The 23,396-nt window shown below is 42.4% G+C and overlaps 1 protein-coding gene across 1 annotated transcript in view; it reads right to left on the bottom strand.

The window, feature by feature from the left end:
• GLI2 (GLI family zinc finger 2) overlaps window positions 1–2,614 on the bottom strand; it is a 183,568-nt gene extending 180,954 nt beyond the window's left edge. Inside the window, exon 1 of the mRNA XM_077829890.1 lies at window positions 2,491–2,614. Coding sequence (XP_077686016.1) covers window positions 2,491–2,614 — 124 coding nt within the window. The remainder of the gene's footprint in view (window positions 1–2,490) is intronic.
• Window positions 2,615–23,396: the final 20,782 nt, after the last annotated feature.

The raw sequence follows: 23,396 nt of genomic DNA, 5'->3' as shown, positions 1-23,396 counted from the left end.
TGTTTTGAACAGGGATGGTCATAAGCAGATGCTTGAATCCTAACTCATGACCTTATGCTAGTTTAACAGAGGTCACCTCTTGATGGCAGATTTCCAGGAGTCATGTAATTTCTGTCCCTACTTTAATCAATTCTGCAAATTTTCCATTCTGCAAATGTAAAAAGTTAAAGTTAACAAAAAAGCTAGATCCAAATTCATGCAAAAATTTGGATTTGGCTCCAGAACCTAATTTCACAGCTGAGGCCCATCTCCAAAGTAATACCTTGGTAAAAGGTTTTCAGGGGGTTTTAACAGACATTTCCTTTATTGAAAAAATTTATATAACAGGTGAACAGCTCCAATGTCTTATATTCCAAGAGCTGTTTCCTTTGTCTGTACTTGGGAAGCTTTCACAGAAAATACTAGTATGTTTCTTAGACCTAGTCAGAGTTTTGGAAAGAATCTATGGGTAAAAAACAGATACACACAACTTGTACTGGAAAGGAGTGGGGTCATGGTTCTGCCAACTGAAAACAAGACTAAGTTACCTAGTGATGCAGGAAGCAGAGAAACCTATAGAATAATTTTATGGCCGTCTTGAGATGAGAAATTACTATGTATTTAAGGAAGGGGAGGAGAGGGATTCATTTTGAGGTAGAATCTGCCTAGCAATAAGGTATATTTTTAAGAGAGAAAAAAGAAACCTAAAAAGTTTATACAGCTGGGGATGCCACTTGTCACATTCCAAATTGGAGAGTCCCTTCTAAATTTGTCTCTCTGTGCCCTACTGAGAGAGGCCTTTCTGTCCCTGTCCTCAAAAAGAACAGTGGGATGTCCACCCAACCTTCGTACCATCCCTAGCCTTCCTCTTCTGCACCAGCTACCAGAAAATATCAGCAAGCTCAAAACTAGCTTCCCATACTGAAGTTCAGAGCTGGGATACATGAGGTCATTCAGAGATAGATGCAGTTCAACTGACTTGACAAAAAGGAGATACGGTACTACAGGGTTTGTTTTAAGGGATTTTGTTCCTATTAGGCACTGTACCATTTCCTTAATAGATCTTAACTCTGAAGATCACTTCTAGTGTTGGTTCCCACATTTAATTTGGGGTCCAAATATTGACTGTGAAAACACAGAACTGGATATCATGAGGCCCTACCACAGTATTGACGTACATCTCCAAAGAGGAGACAAATTTGCCACATCCCACAGAGGTGTGTGAATGGTCCTGCCCACCAAAACCTCAAGCCCCAGTCTTGTTAGAGTAACAGAGCCCTCTGAAAATTGTCACCATACCAAAAGGTTATTCGCTTCTATAAATCCAAGTGCTGCCCTTTCCAGGCCTACTGGGACCTGGAGGCAGCTCGTCTCCATGCTACAAATGAGAGTCTCCTTGAGCTGAAGACCCCACTCAAAGAGGTTCCACTCCTTTTACCTCCATCCTTAACAACGGACAGCTGACTGACAGCTTGCACTCAGCCTTCCCATGTAGCAGGACTTCCCCCCCAACCCCTTTGATTTGGGAAGGAGTGATTAACACTTTTTCCCCATGCTGGGGAGTAGGGGCGGGAAAGGGAGCAAGGTATGTACATTCCATGTCAATCTTAACTTCCTGCTTCCATGATCAACATTTGAAGGTCTGATCCTGCTTCCACTGGACTCTGTGAGAGTTTTGCCATTGACTTCAATGGCAACAGGATCAAACCCTTAGCATTTTCACTAAGTGGAGGAAAGGAAATCAAATTCTGGATTATCCCTGATGTAACTGAAATATTGAGAAACTAGAGAAGTTTCTTTAGTTGTATGTCCTCTTGCACTCTTGAATTTAGAGTGGAGTATCAGCAGTGACAACCAGAAATGAGATAGTAATCTTTTTAGCTCATTAGAAAAAAAATCAAAGCAGATGCAAGAAATATAGATCTTCTACCACAATGATGATAACACAAAATGCACTCAGCTCCACCAAACCTAGTAAGGAACATTTTAATTTCCACGTGGCTAAGTGTTACACAAAATGCTGCATATATCAAATGAAACCAGGCATCAGTGAGATCAGTGACTCAAAATTTTCTAATGATTATATTTAATTCAGATTTAGTTTAACAAGAATGGAGTCCTCCCGTCTTCTGACCCCCAAGTCTGATTTGGTCACGTGTCATGCAGAGTCATCATGCATCCGATGAAGTGAGCTGTAGCTCACGAAAGCTTATGCTCAAATAAATGTGTTAGTCTCTAAGGTGCCACAAGTCCTCCTTTTCTTTTTGCGAATACAGACGAACACGGCTACCACTCTGAAACCCATCATGCTACAATAACCTGTTGACTGCTACACCATGACACAGAGACTGCCAGCTGTCAGCTTACAGTTCTGGTGAGACCTTCGAAAGCCAGGAATCCCAATGAACTCAGCATATTCACATGAGAACATATGCCACCATTCTTATTAAATTCTAACAGTCTAATGAAAAACACTCCTGCTGTTTTCAAAGTGTGGAAAACATAAAGTACCTCCTTGTGCTGCTGCTGCTGCTAAGGGAGCAGGTTTCTTCCCCATTTCAGGAAAGCCATTCCCCTCCAGAATTGCACCTTTCCCTTCTTTTTTCCCAGCAGCAGTTGAAGCGGAAGTTTCCATCTTAGATGCGCATATTCCAGCTCAGGAACCCTAAAGAACACAAAACAAAAACACATTTCTGTCACTTCTTGAACAAAAGAAGCAAAATGAGCCCCATGAGGGAGAGGCCAATACATCATCACAATCCAAAAGTAAATTAAAAAAAACAACAAAGATCTCCTAAATTTCTTTCCCTAGCAGCCTGGCTGCTATAATTATAACCAGAAAGGGCTTGGCTCTGCAAAGCGCGGAGTGCTCTCAATTCCCATTGATGTCATGGGAGTTGAAGAGGCTCAGGACCTCAAAGGATCAGGCCCATTTTTTTAATTAAAAGTTTTGACTGGATTTTATTTTGTGGGTTATTATACAACCAATCCACAGAGGGGATTGCATTCCTCCAACAAACAGAGAGAAAAACTGACAGTGGGAAGAAAAGGAATGGAGTCGAATGTGAAGGAGAGATGGAAGTTTTGACTGAATGAGCAGCATGTAAAGTGGTAGTGACATACAGAGGTTTAGTGCGTATAAAAAGGAATAATTGATTATACATGTCGAGCAACAAGCTGTCATAATAAAACTTCAAGTGGGGGCCAGAAATTTTCAAGAATTTGCAGTTTCTATGTAGAGAAGCTAATTTAAGGTGAACATTTGTGCTCAATTACTCCCCACCTCCACACCATTTTTCAACCCACTTGAATGATAATAAACAACAGGTACTTAACACCCTATGCAACACTCAGGCAAAACTTCCATTGAGTCTTGTCTGTTCAATTCAGGTTCTTATTTCATGCCCAAAGTCATATCTGATAATCAAATTTTTGCCTGAGTTAAGGAGTGCCAAATTATGCAACTTAAGCTGCATCTTAAAGTGCAGGATATTATAGCACAAGTGTATCTTTATTCATATCTGTAAGACACCCCCGCCCCCATCCTCCCAAAACACTGGTTCTGCGTGAGAAAGAAAGACTAATCCAATACAATCCTAAAGTGGGTTTCCCCTAGAGGCCCCACCACATTTTCATTTCTGGTCCTCGTCCACATTAGTATAGCTGAAGGTTTCCTAGCTTTATTTGAGATGTCAGTTTAGTTCCTACTTTGGGAAAGGTGGAGGTGGGAGATACTGAAACCATTTGGGGTCTTGAGAGAAATCACAGCAAGATCCCACTCCCTCCTCCATTTTTAATTATAGTTTGTGTAAATTATCCAGCCTCAAAAATTTGCTGGAATACACAGGCTGCTTCAGTTACAGGAATTAACTGGATCAGCCAAAAAACTTCTCGGAAAGAGTGAGAGAACTTTTGGGTTGGAGTCAGTTTCACTGTAACAGCATCACTTCAAATTTTCCTCACTTTACATTGTGAATAAAGATTTACAGAGTCCTGAACAGCTTTGATTAAAGAAAGTCCACATGCCTTGCAAACTTTTCTCCATATAAAGATTCTGGGAACTCCCATTTGTTTTGTCTGATACATTTTACTCTTTCCTTGGCTGAACCCAGATGTGAGCTCTTTTTTCCCCTTGCTACCTTGATGATTTTTTTTTTATTTTAATGTTTTTATATCTTTAAAAAAATAAAGAAAAAAATGTCTCTCTCCTCTTGGATTAGTTTACTGTATTATAATGATTCTTATTGTTTGTATCGTTGTAGCACCTTGGAGCTTCAGTCATGGACCTCGACCCCATTGGGCTTATTGCTAGTGCTTTTCTCACTAAGCTGCTTTCTGAGGCTTTGTCTACACTAGCATTTTTGTCGGTCAAGCTTTTGTTGGTCGGGGTGTGAAAAAACACCCCCTGACCAACATAAGTTTTACCGACAAAAGCACCGGTGTGGACAGCACTATGTCGGCGGGAGACGCTGACATAGCTACTGCTGCTTGTTGGAGTGGTTTAATTATGCTTGTGGGAGAGCTCTTTCCCATTGGCACACAGCGGCTACACAGGAGACCTTACAGCAGCGCAGCTGCAGATGTACAGGTGTAAGGTATGTAGTGTAGACATAGCCTAAGGCCCTGATTCAGTGAAGCATCCCTAATTCAGAAAGGGCACTTAAATACGTGGTTAACGATAATACTCACTTAAGTCCCATTGAAGTCACTGACTGGGACATAAGCAGTTGTTGAAAGTTATCCTCATACTTAAGCATTGAAAAGGACTGGAATGCTTTCTGAATCAGGACCTAAATAAAGGGCTTTGCAAAGACCCAGGGAGTCCACACTACAATTGCTGCTGCAGGTATGCCAACGCAGTATAGACACATACTGTAATGACAGAAGGGGTTTTTTTCTCGCTGCAATAAATCCAACTCCCAGTAGCTAGGTAAGAATTCTTTCATCAACCTAGTCGTATCAACAGTGGGATTAGGGCATGAAACTTTTCACAGCCCTGAGCAACCAGGCTACGTTGACCTAAGTTTGAAGTGTAAACCAGACCCCAGTCAGCAGCATGAATAAGCCATTTCCCCCCTGGTATTGGTAATATTATGAGAAACCAAACAAACTGATTTAGTCTGACTGGTGTTTTTAAAGAGACAAGGGGGATGAGTGAATATCTTTTATTGGACCAACTTCTGTTGGTGACAGAGACAAGCTCTTCAGCTCTGTGTAAGCTCGAGAGCTTGTCTCTCTCACCAACAGAAGTTGGTCCAATAAAAGATATTACGTCACCCACTTTGTCTCTCTAATATTCTGGGACCAACATGGCTATAACAACACTGCCTACAACAATGGCTTTTTTTAAAGTCAGTGGTGTTCAGTGCAAAATACTAAGATGACAAGACTTGGCAATCTTTCCGGCTTAATCAGCAGAAAGCAAAAATAAACAAACTCTTGAGTGATCAGAGAACTGACTCCTCAGTATCAGTTTCTAAACAATCAGCAAGGCTTCAGAGGGCAAGTTACATAGAGCACAGAAAAAAGCTGTAAGTCCGATCCTGCCTCTCTTAGCGCCACAATGCAGAATCTCGCCCACAGTCGTTATTTTTAAAAATAAAACCATCTCTTCAGCTTTCCACATGGTCCTCTTCTCCCTCTACTGCTCTCCCAAGCTCTGTAGCAGTAGCCTCCTTTCTGTCCCCCCTGCTGGTGCAAGAGCCTTCGCCTCTGCAGGTCCTGACTTCTGGAAGAGCTGTCCTGTATTTCTCTGCCTCCTCCATTCTCCATATACATTAAAGTGTCAGGGGGAAAAAAGCACTTTTCTCCCTTCCCTCTACATTTCTTTCGTTTTCCTCTTGCTGTTTAAGGTGCCAGTTCTGCAAACACTTGTTCACGTGCTTGAAATGCGATACACAATTATAAGCTTGACTGATCCCATCTGAACTGCACAAGTACCTATGCAGCACTAAGTAGGCCCCTTAAGTCCTGCTGTCCACGCACACACTGGGCTCAATGGCAAACATGGAATGGGTTCATTGGGGCCAAGCTTTACAACAATTTAATCTAGAAATTACTTTGGGTTACAGATGACGTATGAAATAAATACACTCAATCGAAGGAGTGTTTGACCTAGGTCTGACATTCTGGGCTTCTGTTCGCTAAGCAAATAAACATCAGAGGCTAAATTATTAGTCTGCCACCTGTTTCTTCTTAGCCCCTCCTTTCAAGGTTTTCCACTTTTGTTTGGTTTCAGAGTAACAGCCGTGTTAGTCTGTATTCGCAAAAAGAAAAGGAGTACTTGTGGCACCTTAGAGACTTATGCTCAAATAAATTGGTTAGTCTCTAAGGTGCCACAAGTCCTCGTTTTCTTTTTGCCACTTTTGTTTGAAACCTGACCCCTCCCCTTCCCTCAGGGCTTACTGTGTCCACTGAGCTGCAAAGTTGCTCTGTGTTTTGGCTGTTACATACTATCATGCTTAGTAAAAAAGAATTCTTCTTGCAAAGGAACTCATTTCCATCGTGGATGTGCAGATTATGGCCAACATTTTCCAACTTGGGTGCCTAAAGTAAGTAATCTAGATCCATATTTTAGGCATCTAAATAAGTGGCCTGCTTTTCCATAGTGTTATACCCACAACTCAAATCAACAGAAGATGTAGGAGACTTGAGCAACTTTTACGTAGGTGTCTAAAGATTTAGAGGCCTAATTTTAGGCACATGGGATTGAAAATTATGTCTAGAAGGACCAATTTTCAAAAGCATATAAGGGTTATAGAAGCACAAGTCCTGTTGGCTTTCAATGAGACTTGTGCTCATAAATGCATTTGGTGCTTTTGTAATTTCAGTCGGTATCGATAAGGTAATTAGTCCCTAACAAGAATATTTCTGTGCTCTGGAAGTGCAATAAAGCTAATAGTGAAGAATATTTCTGCTTTTAGGCTCTCTGCTTCAGTTCCGGTGCAATTCTTGTGCCTTGCAAATCTAGACACTTCAGGCTAAATTTTCAACAGTGACTAGTAATTTGGGGTGCCTCGGGAGTGGGATGCCCAGCCAGAAAGACTGTGAAGCGGCCTGCTTTTCAGAAAGTGCTAAGGGCCAGAATTGTAAAGGTATTTAAACATCTAACTCCCGTTTAAATCAATGGGAGTTAGGGACCAAACTGTCCTACAAATCTGGCTCTAAGTGTCGACTCTGCACACCAGGCCTCTTTAAAAGGTATCTAAATTTGGGCACCCCAAAAATGGAGGCCTCCAATATCACTGGTTGCTTTCGAAAATATGGCCCTCAGTTACTGCTCTGTGTATTTGAATCTCTGTTTTTACGTTAAATATGAATGAAAAAGATCACCAAGTGATTATCATAAATGGTTGCATTAGAATAGGTAAATCCTTCTCAAGCACGAGATTAGAAAAAAATAGAATGCAACGACTCTAATCTTATAGGATTTAAGAGATTTAGTGGAAATAAGTCTATAATTATTTTTGCTTTGTTAAGGGTACTGGGTTGCTGAGAGAATTGGAAATAAGATATGGGGCCTTTTGCCTCTAGTCCCTGGTTCTCCAGGGTGGTAATGACCATCTGAGAGTCATTCAGTAGCCAATGTCGGTGGGTAGGTGGGTTTCAGATTGTTCCTAACAAATAGGTGTCCCCATCACATAAGCAGTAACTGGCAGTCTTGCTGACAGTCTCAGCAGAGCAGCCAGGGAATACATAGGCAGATCAACTGAATTACCTTCTGACCTTTAGATGGGGTTGAGTGGTCAGGCAGTATAAGGAAAGCTTCCACTCCCACCACCATCCAGTATGTGTTCTGGAGGCAGCATAGCTTCATGGTTAAGGCACAGACCTGGGACTCCAAATAGCTAAATTTTCTTCTTGGCTCTGCCACAGATTTTCTATGTGACTTCACCTCTCTATTCCTCAGTTACCACAACTGTGAAATGGAGACACCATACTTACCTACCTCACTGGAGTTCTATGAAGCTTAATTTTGTCATGTTTGCAAAGTGCTTTGAGATCCCAAGAAGGAAGAGGCTACAGAAAGTAGTATCATTTTGAGTATAAGGAGATATAAAGGCTATTTTCCAGGGCTGTCAATCCCACCCTATTCATGAGCACTACATTCATATTTTTTAAGCAATACATAGAATATCAGGGTTGGAAGGGACCTCAGGAGGTCATCTAGTCCAACCCCCTTGCTCAAAGCAGGACCAATCCCCAATTTTTGCCCCAGATCCCTAAATGGCTCTCTCAAGGATTGAACTCACAACCCTGGGTTTAGCAGGCCAATGCTCAAACCACTGAGCTATCCCTCCCCCAGATTTTTTTTTTTTTTTGCCCTCTGCTCAGTGCTAAACTTTTTCCACTGCTCTGTGCCACACAGAATTCATGAATTCAGGGACAGATTAATCCTACCTGCAAGCCATTTGGCAGGAAAAAGGGTTTCACGGGGATCCTAGTTTTTACAGGTAAAAGCATGCTTGTAGGAGTTATGATACAGAGGAAAAACCCTGTGCATTTATTCAAACACCAACCTGCGCCCTTGGTCATTACTCAGAATTAGAAATCCAAAATGGATTACTCAGTTTGTTCTTTAGGTTCGCAGCCTTCTCTACAGGCAGAGGGTTAGGTAATTGATTTTGACACTAATACCAAGCACTGTTCATATCCCCTGTAATACGATTCTGCGGTGGCATTAAAAAGGCAGGTAACTGAGAGCTGAAAGGAAAGTGCTATGGGATTTGCCCTAGACAACCCCAACTATTTTAACAGCTGCATTGTATATTAAAAGGGAGAAATCCCAACAGAATTAAAAACAACAAAGCCACATTTGCCTTTGAGCAAAAACAGAAGCCATAAAACTTTCCTAATAAAACAATCCCTCCTGTTAAATGCATGAGGAATGGTCACAAATGCTCTTCCAAAACACCCATCTTTTTCTAGGGCCACCAACCTGAAGCTAACTCCCAGCTAGACTTCAAATGAACAGATGCTCATCAGATTCCACTTTATTTATTTTATTAGGAACGTTTTTGTTGAGTTCGAACATTTCTGGGGTTTTCATTGAAAAAACAAGAATGCAGGGAATCTAGAATCTAATGCAGAGAATCTAAAATTTTCGGTAAAAAAATAATTACCAATTTTGACCAGTCTACTTCATTTTCTATGATTTTCAGCCTTACTGTGATAAGGCAGCAGACAACAATAAAGCTCAGAGATGGGTCTGTTCCATAAAGAACACAGTAGGGCCAATGAATGGCATTTGAGAGATCAAGAACCAATCTGCCAACACAACATCGGGAGAAAGGCTTCCTAAAGAGGCCTTCAGGTACAGCTCTGCTTCTTTTTCACAGATCTCAAGATATTTATAGAACTCTAAAAATATTTATAGAACTCTAAAATGATGAAATACACAATTAAATTAATTAGCTGAAAATTAAAACCTGTTTCACCTTATACCATCTTCATTTGTATGAACAGAGGGATATTTTCAGAGTCTGTTCTTTAGCAGTGGGCTGTGTAACACAGAAAAAGTCCTTTGCATGCTACCAGTCTGCTTATGAAATACAGTTTGAGCCAAGTGTGGCTCAATACAGTGGTTGTTGTGATCCTTTTCAGTCTTCTGTTCTGGGTTACACAGCTGTGATAGCAGTTATTTCAGTGAAGCCCCCAACTTTACAACAGAGCAGAATCTGACCCCCCCTTCTATCAACAGCAGCCTCAGATTAATAAAGTTATTTCTCCCCACATGCCAGAAGTAAATGTATGGAATACTCAAACATGCACTTTATCACTTAAGGATCTAAAAATGTTTATAAAATATCAGTCAAAAGGAACAGCAGCATAAATAAGAAGTCATGATTAATCACTTGTGAAGTCCTTTGGATGACAGGTTCCCAGTCAAGCCAATTCATTTTCAACTACTCTGCCCTTGGAAATGACTCAAATGTGTATCTTGTAAGGTTTTCACCATGACTTCAGTGTATATGAGGGCACTCAGTCTCTACTGCATGTACTTTACAGGAGGAAGGAACCTTACATTGAAGATGACCTGCTCTATTCCTACACCACTGTGAACTATTTAGAACTTCATATTTACTTTATTCCAGACCAAAATCCTCAAAGAGGGTAGATTCAGCATGTTGCTGAGAATCCTCATTTCACTTTGATTTCAAAGAGAGATGAAGATACTCAGTGTCTTATTATAAATTACTTATTTGTATCACCAGCAACCATACTTGGAGTGAACAGCACAGGTTGCAGTAGAGAAGCGTTTGGAGGAAGCACCAGGAAGTCAGTCTGTATGCACATGGCTGGAAAGATAGCTGCAGTTGCAGCATCTCAGTGAATAGCTGCACAACAATGGGGAGGTTAAGGTGGTGTTGATAAGGGAAGAAGGAAGATGGGGAGGGGAGAGCAGGGATCCTGGTAGGGAGGTAGTGATCCAACAGGAGGAAAAATTGTTGGTGAGGGCACACAAAACCACTGGCATGTGGCAGAGTGGGGAATGAGACACGCAGCTATAGGGGGGAAAGGGCCCCTGCAATGGGGAAATGGGGGACAGTGGTATGGGGGAAGGGAGACACACAGAGCCCCTGGAATGACGGAGGAGATGGGGGGAGATGCAGGAAGTCCCTGAAATCAAGAGGAATGTCAGAGTAGAACAAGGGATGCTTGTGAGTTGGGAATGGAGGGATGCAAGGAGCTCCTGGTGTGTGCAATACACTCAGACTACAAACACTACAAAGCATGCAACCCCTTAGTACACTCTATCACCCACTTGTAGTGGTTTAGGGCAGTGTTTCCCAAACTTGGGATGCCACTTGTTCAGGGAAAGCCCCTAGCAGGCCCGGCCAGTTTGTTTACCTGCCACGTCCGCAGGTTCGACCGACTGCGGCTCCCACTGGCCGTGGTTCGCTGTGCCTGGCCAATGGGGGCTGCGGGAAGCAGCGGCCAGTACGTCCCTTGGCCTGCCAGGGGCTTTCCCTGCACAAGCGGTGTCCCAAGTTTGGGAAACACTGATTTAGGGCATGACAGGGTTCACAGGATACAAACAATCTGACTCTTCCATGCACAGAAAAAGGAAAAGGAAAAGTAAGAATGATTGATGTTTTACAAGGAATGAACCTCAATTGTTCTACCATTCTTACAGAAGATACAATATTTAATTTACATGGGATGAAGCCAACAGTTTAAATGCAGATTGGGCTGGTGGCAGTGATCAGAAGTTATTACAAGCTGGAGGCCCATAACTTATGAGTTGACTGCATCACATACATCAGCATCACAATTAGCCCTAATGGGCCTACCTGTTGGCAGTCTCAGCAGAAGCCAAAGACGAAATGGGACATGGGCAGTGAACTACTTTCTCTCTTCCCAGAACTGGTCATTTCCAGGTCATGCTTGAGGTATCCTGATGGACAGGAGATAGTACAAGAAGAACCTGTACTGTTGCCATTCAGTGGATTCAGCGTATCAAAATGCCAATTCAGTATTTTCCATGAGTATTAAATTCACTTAGTAACTTGTTAACTTATTTTTAAGCTATTTTGGTTTTCTAATTCTTTTTAAAGAGAGAAACTTGGATTTGTTTCCCGATTTCATGTACATTTTTGATTCAGATAATTGCTGTGGCAAGACACCAGCATAGACTTACAGCCTTGAACAGAAATTATCTTTCACATGCAGGGTTAAAACTAATACAATAAACCATCAAAACATATGAGCAGACATGAAAGCCCAGAGTCAGACACAGATTAAGCACGCGGTCTATGCTGAGACATGCATACAGAGGTATACAACTTTCTCTTCTCTTTTAGAAGTTGTCTTTGTTTCCTACTTTGGAAGAGTGGAGAGGATAGTGGGGTTAGGGGAAGAGCCTTTTGCAGTGGAAAAGGAAAACAAAGTCATACACATACTTTCAAAGCCTATTCTACATGTCTAATCATGAGAGATCTTTCCCATGCAAAATTCCAACAAGCGAAGAACTGTCATGCAGAGATAGTCAAGATGCAAAATTCTAACTGAAGGGTTTTTTCCATCAGAAAATGGCTTTTAGGCAAAACAGAAATTTTCACGAAAGAATTGTGTTTGTGTAAAAAATTTTTGAGTTTTCATCGAAAACTTACGGAGCTTTCCATTTTCAGCAACTGAAAACTTTCTGGTTTTTCAGTGAAAACCTCTTCCTTTCTCTCCTGATAACCAAAACATCTACCTTTCAACTTCTCTATGTTGTTAGTGATAACTGCTTCGTAAAACTTGAGTAACAAATATCTCCCAGAATGCTGATAAACTCCAAGGTGTTTCTGCTCTGCCAATGGCGCATTTGCTGAGTACACAGTCCTTTGCCGTGTAGTTATGTCTAGTTTGCTACAAGTGATTAGATGACTAAGACATAAAACTCCACCAAAGGCAAATGATTACTATGCAATTGCTGCCTGGTCTCATGCAAGAACTGACTTGGTGACTTGGTCTAGTGGGCAGTTGCTAGCACCACCAAAAAAATCACTATCACTGATTCATCCTCTCAATAGAGAGGCCAAGGAAAAAGCACTTCACCCTTAGATGTGACCTTTCCGTATCAGACTTGAGGGACAGTGGCATGTCATTGTGGGGAAGCTTCTTCTCTTGTTGCCATGCTGGATCTGTTCTCCAGATGAAATGCAATAGGGCTGAGAAGCCAGCAATTTTCATGTGCACAAAACTCACTGGAACAAAAGAAACAAACAAACAAAACGGCACAACTCTCCACTATGGTTTTACCAAATGACAACAAGTTGCTATGGCTGGGCGGAGTAGTTTATGAACCATACTGTTCAAGAATGTAACATCTGGGCATTTTAACTTATTCAACTGGAAGAACTGCACTTTGTGGTAACTGGGCCATGAACTCAGCAATTCAGTTAGTGGTGGATTCTCTCTTGCTGTAACCCAATTATTATTCAGAAGCCATAGTCATGCCAGGACTTTGTGGGATTAAGGAACAGAATGATGAACAGCAGCCACACTGTGTTACTATTTGGGGGAGCTGGATAGTAGACTCTACTGGGATAGCAGAATGCTGATATTTATCAATTTACTTGTACAGTTAACAAAATCCAGCCCCTTGAAAGGTTTTAGACAGTTGAGTCATGCAAATAGCTAGCCTATGAAACCAAGTGTTCTTATTAGCATTACCCTCTTCCATTCCCTTCTGTTGTTTGCTACAATCTAATTTAAGGCAAGAAAATAAGGGTAAACTCTTCAAGACAAGGACCAAGTCTCTGTATTTTTATTTATTTGTTTATTTATTTATTTAAAATATACTGCCTAGCTTAAAGGGGCCTTGATACTGATTGGAGTTTTGGGTACAACTACAATAAAAATAAATAATAACAAGTAAAGAGTTACTATTGTACACTACAGCTATGTTAATTTCAGTTCTCAGTTATTGGATAAGGGAAAGAAAAAATATTTTAGCCCTCATCAAATAAATTAAGGAATAAACAGCATCAGTTACTGGACAGTTCAGCTGTAGCTTGTTTTCTTATTTATACAGAACCATTGGTGTGCATATGAGTTAAAGACAGGACAAACTTTCCTGCTCTGAGAAACTTATAGTCTGAGAAAGCATCCCTAATCAGGAAAGCACTTACTAAAATCTCATTTAAGCCAATGAGACTTAAGCACATTGTTGATTTCTTCCACTACAAATATGTTCTCTCTTCCTTCATTTCTGCCATCTTCCTTGCTAAACAACTCTACTTCTAAAACTTATTCCCTGCTGCCTTTTGCCACCTTTGACTTACTCCGCAAGCCCTCCCCCTCTTCCTACCTCAATTTCTCCCTCTGCCTGTTTCTTCCAAGAGAAAATTGACGAAGTATGGTGTGACCTTTCCCCCTTCCCCGTGGTTCACCCTGCTTTCCATCTTAGCCTTCAACAACTGTCAGGATTTTGTCAGGATCCTGGAGTTCAGAATACAGACCCTGGACTTCAGAAAAACAGACTTTGACTTCCACAGGGAACTGATGGGCAGGATCCCCTGGTAGGCTAATATAAGGGGGAAAGGAGTCCAGGAGAGCTGACTGTATTTTAAAGAAGCCTTATTGAGGGTGCTGGAACAAACCATCCCAATGTGTAGAAAGAATACCAAATATGGCAGGCGAACAAGCTTGACTTAACAGAGAAATCTTTGGTGAGCTTAAACACAAAAAGGAAGCTTACAAGAAGTGGAAACTTGGACAGATGACTAGGGAGGAGTATAAAAATATTGCTCAAGCATTCAGGGGTGTAATCAGGAAGGCCAAAGCACAACTGGAGTTGCAGCTAGCAAGGTATGTGAAGGGTAACAAGAAGTGTTTCTTCAGGTATGTTAGCAACAAAAAGAAGGTCAGGGAAAGTGTGGGACCCTTACTGAATGGGCGAGGCAACCTAGTGACAGATGATGTAGAAAAAGCTGAAGTTCTCAATGCTTTTTTTGCCTCGGTTTTCACAGACAAGTGCAACTCCCAGACTGCTGCACTGTATGGGGAGGAGGTGAGCAGCCCTCAGTGGTGAAAGAACAGGTTAGGGACTATTTTATAAAGCTGAACATGCAAAACTCAATGGGGCCAGATCTAATGCATCCAAGGGTGCTGAGGGAGCTGGCTGATGCGATTGCAGAGCCATTGGCCATTATCTTTGAAAACTCATGGCAACTGGGGGGAGGTCCCAGACGAGTGGAAAAATGCAAATATAGTGCCCATCTTTTAAAAAGGGAAGAAGGAGAATCCAGGGAACTACAGATTGCTCAGCCTCAGCTCAGTCCATGGAAAAATCATGGAGCAGGTCCTCAAGGAAACCATTTTGAAGTACTTGGAGGAGAGGAAGGTGATCAGGAACAGTCAACATGGATTTACCAAGGGCAAGTCATGCCTGACCAACCTGATTGCCTTCTATGATGAGATAACTGGCTCTGTGGATATGGGGAAAGCAGTGAACGTGATATCTCTTGACTTGAGCAAAGCTTTTGATATGGTCTCCCACAGTATTCTTGCCAGGAAGTTAAAAAAGTATGGATTGGATGAATGGACTCTAAGGTGGATAGAAAGCTGGCTAGATCATCGGGCTCAACAGGTAGTGATCAACAGCTAACAATGTCTACTTGACAGCCGGTATCAAGAGGAGTGCCCCTGGGAGTTTTGTTCAACATCTTCATTAATGATCTGGATGATGGGATGGATTGCAACTTCGCGGATGACACTAAGCTGGGTGAGAGGTAGATATGCTAGAGGGTAGGAATAGGGTCCAGAGTGACCTAGGCAAATTGGAGGACTGGACCAAAAGAAATCTGATGAGGTTCAACAAGGACAAGATGAAAGTCCTGCATTTAGGATGGAAGAATCCCATGCACTGCTACAGGCTGGGGACCGACTGGCTAAGCGGCAGTTCTGCAGAAAAGGACCTGGTGATTACAGTGGATGAGAAGCAGGATACGAGTCAACAGTGGGCCTTTGTTACCAAGAAGGCTAACGGCATATTGGGCTGTATCAGTAGGAGCATTGCCAGCAGATCGAGGGAAGTGATTATTCCCCTCTATTTGGCACTGGAGAGGCCACATCAGGAGTACTGTGTCCAGTTTTGGGCTCCCCACTACAGAAAGGATGTGGACAAATTGGAGAGAGTCCAGCGGAGAGCAACAAAAATGATTAGAGGGCTGGGGCACATGATTTATGAGGAGGGGCTGAGGGAACTGGTCTTATTTAGTCTGCAGAACAGAAGAGTGAGGGGGGATTTGATAGCAGCCTTCAAGTACCTGAAGGAGGGTTCCAAAGAGGATGGAGCTAGGCTGTTCTCAGTAGTGGCAGATGACAGAACAAGGAGCAATGGTCTCAAGTTGCAATGAGCGAGGTCTAGGTTGGATATTAGGAAAACCTATTTCATTAGGAGGGTGGTGAAGCATGGAATGAGTTATCTAGGGAGGTGGTGGAATCTCCATCCTTACAGGTTTTTAAGGCCCAGCTTGACAAAGCCCTGGCTGGGATGATTTAGTTGGTGTTGGTCCTCTTTGGGCAGGGGTTGGACTAGATGACCTCCTGAGGTCTCTTCCAACCCTAATCTTCTATGATTCTATAATTCTAACTCTCTCCACCTTCTCCCATCATAGACACAGAAGTTTCTCATCTGTTCTCCTAACCCTTCCACTTGCCTCAGTGAGCCCATCTCATTTTCTGATCTCCCTTCCCCCCTCCCCCATTTTCATCCCTTCCCTTACTTTTCTTCTTAATCTCTCCATTTCCTCTGGCTCTTTCCCCTCACCATACAAACATGCTTTTGTCTCTCCTATATTAAAAAATATTTGACATCACTTGCCTCTCCAGCTACCGCTCCATTTCATCCATCAGCTCTTTGAATGGGTACTTTATGCTATCTGGAGTTCATGTCCTCCAACTGAATTGTAGACCTTCTCCAGTCCAGCTCCCCCTCAGCCCTTTGCCTTCCACCAAAACTGCTCTTGCCAAAGTCTCTAATGACCTCTTCCTAACCAAAAATCAGAACCAGTTCTCTTTCCTTATCCTCCTTGACCTGCAGGTACCTTCAACATGAATCATACTCTTCCTCTTGAAATCTTGTCCTCTCTTGGCTTCTGTGACTCTGTCCTCTCCCAGTTCTCCTCCTCGGTCTCTAATAGCTCCTTCAGCATTTCATTCAGAGGAGCCTCCTCCTCCCATGCTCCACCTCCAACTTTCTGTGGGGCTTCCTTAGTGTTCTGTCATTGTTCCCTTCTCTTCTCATCTGCAAATGGAAATTCAACTACCATCTCTGTGCTGATTACTGAAAATTCTACCTCTCTGCCCCAGACCCATCTCCTTCTGTCTAAACTAAAATCTCTGCCTCTCTCTCTGACATCTTCTCATGATGTCTAGCTATCAGGTCAACCTCAATATGGCTAAAAGAGAACTCTTAATCTTCTCCACTATCTCCTTTCTCAATCACAGCAGGCAACACCATCATCCGGCTTGTCACTCAGGCCGGTAACCTGGACATCATTTTCAACTCAGACCACTCTAGGTCCTCATATCCAGGCTATGTCTAAATCCCACCAATTCTTTCTGCATAGCATCACTAAGATATGGCCTTTCCTATGAATCCACGCAGCTAAAACTCTTATCAAGGCTCCCATCATCGCTCCTCTCAGTTACTGCAAAATTTGGCCTTGACAAATGCAATCTTGCCTTGCTGATATCCATTCAGAAAGCCGCCATAAAGATCACACTCCCAGCCTGTCACTCTGACCATGTCACCCCTCTCTTTGCATCTCTATACCAAAAATAAGCTAACACACTTTCAGAGCTCTTTGTGGCCTATTCCCACCCTACCTTTTAGTCAACTATCACCTTTGCCTGACCCAGGGCATCAGCCTTCATCACCCACTTACTGCATTTTCAAATAAGCACCTGTGCTTTCTCCATGCTTTCCCTCACACTTGGGAGGCACTCACTCCCCATAAAGATCTGCAAAGCTATCTCATTGTACTCCTTCACAACCCTTCTTAAAACTCTCCTTTGTCATGTTGCCTACACAAAATCTTGACAGTGATTAGGCTGCCGGTGTGCTGAGACCACAACCTATCATGTTGACTACTGTTGTCATATTCGCAAAAAGAAAAGGAGTACTTGTGGCACCTTAGAGACTAACCAATTTATTTGAGCATGAGCTTTCGTGAGCTACAGCTCACTTCATCAGATGCATACCGTGGAAACTGCAGCAGACTTTATATATACACAGAGAATATGAAACAATACCTCCTCCCACCCCACTGTCCTGCTGGTAATAGCTTATCTAAAGTAATCTTCAGGTTAGGCCATTTCCTGCACAAATCCAGGTTCTCTCACTCCCTCACCCTCCTCCAAAAACCCACCCCCATACACACACAAACTCACTCTCCTGCTGGTAATAGCTCATCCAAACTGACCACTCTCCAAGTTTAAATCCAAGTTAAACCAGAACATCTGGGGGGAGGAGGGTAGGAAAAAACAAGAGGAAATAGGCTACCTTGCATAATGACTTAGCCACTCCCAGTCTCTATTTAAGCCTAAATTAATAGTATCCAATTTGCAAATGAATTCCAATTCAGCAGTTTCTCGCTGGAGTCTGGATTTGAAGTTTTTTTGTTTTAAGATAGCGACCTTCATGTCTGTGATTGCGTGACCAGAGAGATTGAAGTGTTCTCCGACTGGTTTATGAATGTTATAATTCTTGACATCTGATTTGTGTCCATTTATTCTTTTACGTAGAGACTGTCCAGTTTGACCAATGTACATGGCAGAGGGGCATTGCTGGCACATGATGGCATAAATCACATTGGTGGATGTGCAGGTGAACGAGCCTCTGATAGTGTGGCTGATGTTATTAGGCCCTCTGATGGTGTCCCCTGAATAGATATGTGGGCACAATTGGCAACGGGCTTTGTTGCAAGGATAAGTTCCTGGGTTAGTGGTTCTGTTGTGTGGTATGTGGTTGTTGGTGAGTATTTGCTTCAGGTTGCGGGGCTGTCTGTAGGCAAGGACTGGCCTGTCTCCCAAGATTTGTGAGAGTGTTGGGTCATCCTTTAGGATAGGTTGTAGATCCTTAATAATGCGTTGGAGGGGTTTTAGTTGGGGGCTGAAGGTGACGGCTAGTGGCGTTCTGTTATTTTCTTTGTTAGGCCTGTCCTGTAGTAGGTAACTTCTGGGAACTCTTCTGGCTCTATCAATCTGTTTCTTTACTTCCGCAGGTGGGTATTGTAGTTGTAAGAAAGCTTGACAGAGATCTTGTAGGTGTTTGTCTCTTTCTGAGGGGTTGGAGCAAATGCGGTTGTATCGCAGAGCTTGGCTGTAGACGATGGATCGTGTGGTGTGGTCAGGGTGAAAGCTGGAGGCATGCAGGTAGGAATAGCGGTCAGTAGGTTTCCGGTATAGGGTGGTGTTTATGTGACCATTGTTTATTAGCACTGTAGTGTCCAGGAAGTGGATCTCTTGTGTGGACTGGACCAGGCTGAGGTTGGTGGTGGGATGGAAATTGTTGAAATCATGGTGGAATTCCTCAAGGGCTTCTTTTCCATGGGTCCAGATGATGAAGATGTCATCAATATAGCGCAAGTAGAGTAGGGGCTTTAGGGGACGAGAGCTCCCCATCTGTCTCTTTTTATGCATCTGCTCTCTCTTGTTTTACATTTATATTGTTACCTTTTGGGAGATAGGTGTCTTTTTGTTCTGTGTTTGTAGCGCTTAACACAGTTGGGGCCTGGACCATGATTCAGGCTTCTAAGTGCTACAGTAATACAAATAAATAACCACAACACTAAACACATGCTTAAGTCCCAATGGCTTCAATGAGACTTCAGCAAGTGCTTAATTGCTTTCCTGAATCAGGGCCTAACTATGTTATAATCTCTGTTGTTCTCCTCACCGGAAGACACACTTATTACAGGTCTTGGGTCTGATCCTAATCTCTTTCATGCTGGTTTCCCCCAACGAAACTATTGATATCAGAGGACTTACTTCTCATTTACACCATTGTAGCAGTGAACATGGAGAAGTTGCATCCACTGTCCCAGTGTCAGTAGCAATAATTGTATTCATTTGAATGTCTTGCTCATTGCATTGTATTTTTCTTGAATAAGAGAGACATCATCCAATAGGCTATGGTATCACTGCATGGTTTTACTTTGAATTATACAACAGAAATGTTGAATCACCTATCTAGCGACTTAAATGGCCCTCATTGCTGTAACATCTGAGTGCTTGGTTGAAACAGAGGTTAAAGAAAGTTTTTCTTTTCTAAAATTTGAAGTTTCCTCTCTAGAGTCCTTCATTTTGGTCCAAAATTTTAAAGTTGTGGGGGGCACACAAAGATATAAATGTGGGGGATTGAGTAAATATGGATGACCTCACAATTTCTGCCCACAAGCCTCTGTTTCCTGTCAACTACAATTTTTCTCTTGCACTTTGTTCCACATTTTGGGTCTTGAGAATTTAGTTGACACCTTCATGGATTACAACTGAGTCAGTTCACCTCATCTGCTGTTCTGGAGTTAAGGGTCTGTCAATATTTCTATTGCAATCTCAATTTTTCAGGAATTTACTGCTATCCCATAAAAAGTTACCCCAGCTGGAAACCAGGAATAACACAGCCGTGGAGAATACTTTCTTTTTAAAACAAAATCTGTCTGGAATCCATTTGGTGATCATTTCTAAATCATTAGCAGCACTGCAGAGTAGACATTTTCTAGATTAGGACTCTTGCTTTGGTGCCACAGTAATTCAAAACCTGGCTCTTTTTAGAATGAAAATATCCAGGCAAGCAGACAGTATCTCTGCTACTTCCAAGAAAAGGACCCAGAAGGCACGCACAGGATTGACTTTTCATCAATACATCTCACTGGGATTTTTAAGGAGAGTTAGTGAGCTTGAGCATCTTTTACTGATGTTACAGAGGGAGCTTTTAGCATCTGTTGTATTCACAATCAGTTAGCTGTTTTGTTGCTGTCACATGAACCCCAAGGGGCAGATCCTCAGCTGGTAGAAACTGTCATAGCTCCACTGATGTAAATGGGGCCATGAGACTTTACACCAAGTGACTTGGATAAAGCACTTTTACCACCTTCCCATGTACCAGGTATGTCACCTTTGCAAGGCCATTGCTCCTGTGACCCAATGACAGTTAAAGATGCAATTCAGTACAATCTAGATCAGCAGTGAAAGGGCAAGGCCATTTCCTTAGTTACACAGTATCATACTTTATTGGAGATCCTACGTGGCCCAGGCACGATGCAAACCTACAGTATGTAAATGGCCTGTGGTCCACCTCAGTGAAAATATGTATCGGGGTAGGGGAATGGTGCAGCCAGGATAATTCCCTTGCCAGATACTGCAGTGACACTCCAATTCTGTGGCAGGCCAATGTGGGGGGAAGGAGACTGAAGAGCTACAGTTCACATTCTTGTCCCACCTCAGGGACTTAGCACATTACCTCCACACTGGCCCAAAAGACTCCAACATGAATTCCTGGTGTTGTCAACAGACACCAAGACCCAATACAAAATTAATGGCAAAATCATGATATAAGGAGGCCAAGAGTCAGACTAACCCTCAAGGAAAACAATAAAAGAAAGGACCAAAATGTTTCCATTAAAACTGAAAAACAAAAGACATTTTTCCAGAGGAACCCAACACAGCAGCCCTGTAACAGTGAACAAGAAGCTGAAACCAAGAAACCAAGTAGAAATAAATGAAACCAAGGATTCTATTTTGTTGTTGTCTCATCCAAGAAAGATACAGTCAAGTGAACAGCAGAGTGCAATTTTAAAAAAAAATCTAATTTCCTTGTCCATTTTTATAATCAGAGAAAAAAATGGTTTTTAGGGGGTTTTAATTAATATATTCATAACTTGATAGGAAGCCATTAATTCTCTTCATTGTGACTAGGTAGGGGAAACAGACATATAAGTTCACCCATTATTGGAAGATCACACGACAAGTGCAGAAGGCACAATGCAGAGCCAGAACATCCAGAGGAATTCTGAATACTACAGTTGGGGAAGTTGAGGTCAAACTTTTACTGTTACATTTGGTGGCATGTTTCTTCTTGGCCTTTTTTAGAGTCAGTTTCATATCTGGACGGTCCAGTGGTTAGTTACTAAGCTAAGATTTGGGACACTTAGGTTCAATTCCCTGCTCTGCCATAGATTTCCTTTATAACCTTGGACAAATCACTTAAACTCTCTGGGCCTCAGTTCCCTACTGTAATGGACCAGGACATAGGCAGTCTGGCCTAATGCTCACAGATGGACACAGGTCTGCCCACTAGGAGATGTAGGCACTGGTCAGGAGCTGGAGGAATCCTAAGAACCAGATTCTGTAAGCAAGAGCCAGGGTTAGAGTCAGCTGTGGTCAAAGACCGATATCAGAAGTACCACCAGGTTAGAACTGAGCGGCAGGAATTGGGGTCAGAGGCTGACGATCAAGCAGGCCAAAGTCTGTGTGATTGCCAGACAGCTGCCTGGGACTATCCCTGGGGTTAAATAGGGGGCTTGGCCAACCAGAGGGCTGCAGGGTACCATCACTGAGAGGTTCTTGGGAAGCACATCCCGCTGTGCTTACTTTCCCATAGTTCTCTGTGGGTGTGCCTCTGCATGGTCTCCAGGTGGCACTGTAGAAATATCAACTGTCCCAGGCTCCACAAATGTGGGTCCTAGTCCGCAGCTCCTTATACCTGCCTGTAAAATGGAGGTAATAACACTACCCTACCTCAAAGGTATGGTATGTCAAAGCTCGTGAGGTAGTAGGAGCCACATAAGTATCCAAGATACAGAGCTATAAGTTATAACTTTTATCGCAATAGACTTTAACCTGGCCTTGAAGGAGGAGGGACTATTAGCTCCTTTCTACCTTTTAGGTTTGTGATCATGCTTTTGAGACTGCCAATCCCATGAATGCTTTGGAGGATTATACTTGGCTGAAGTCTCCAGAAAGTGGTTAACACATGCTTGTTTTGCCAGATCAAGCTCCTCTTCAGATTTCAGAGTAACAGCCGTGTTAGTCTGTATTCGCAAAAAGAAAAGGAGTACTTGTGGCACCTTAGAGACTAACCAATTTATTTGAGCATGAGCTTTCGTGAGCTACAGCTCACTTCATCGGTGAAGTGAGCTGTAGCTCACGAAAGCTCATGCTCAAATAAATTGGTTAGTCTCTAAGGTGCCACAAGTACTCCTTTTCTCCTCTTCAGAGTGATCAAGCTCTAAGAGAAAAACACCTCCTGGCCAAAACCTGGTAGTACTAGATATCTAATGGCTTCTTTTAAACTGCTAATTTTTTTCTCTGCTGTAGAAGCCATCTTTCCAAACTTTTACAGCTGTCAATGTAAATTAATTGTTTCAATTACCTTAAGCAGCACTTTGTCATACAATTGCACCAAGTAGCACGTATTAACTACTCTCAAACAAACACCTGCAAATCCAACCAGCTCACGTTTCAAAGATCTCCACAGCAAAAGCCATTATAATTCATGTATTATCACAGGAGCCAAATCTTAGAATAGAATGGAACCTCCAGTCCTGAATTAAAATGAATATGGATGAATGTTGGGGCACAATGCCACACATTGACCCCATATACCCAGAAAAAGAGCTTCACCATATGTACGCTATATAGGAATTGCCACAGTGGAATAGTTCAGTGGTTCAACTCATCCAGCACCCTGTGTCACTGTGGCCAACAGTGGATGCTTCAGAGTAAAGCTACTTTTGTGGACTTAACTGCGCAATACCAGGCTAAAGTCACAAAGACCAACAATGTTAATAGGATGGGCGTCTCTTTCTGACCCCCAATTGGTGATCAGCTTGTGCCATGCAGCACGAAGCTTGAAATGAGGGGTAACGCTACTCTTCTATTTCATGAGGTGCTCATTTTATTCATTCATATTGGTAAATGCT

The sequence above is a fragment of the Eretmochelys imbricata genome, chromosome 11 (assembly GCF_965152235.1).
Source record: "Eretmochelys imbricata isolate rEreImb1 chromosome 11, rEreImb1.hap1, whole genome shotgun sequence".
NCBI lineage: Eukaryota > Metazoa > Chordata > Testudines > Cheloniidae > Eretmochelys > Eretmochelys imbricata.
Note: the sequence above shows the minus strand (reverse complement) of the source record. Positions and strands in the feature narration are given on the sequence as shown.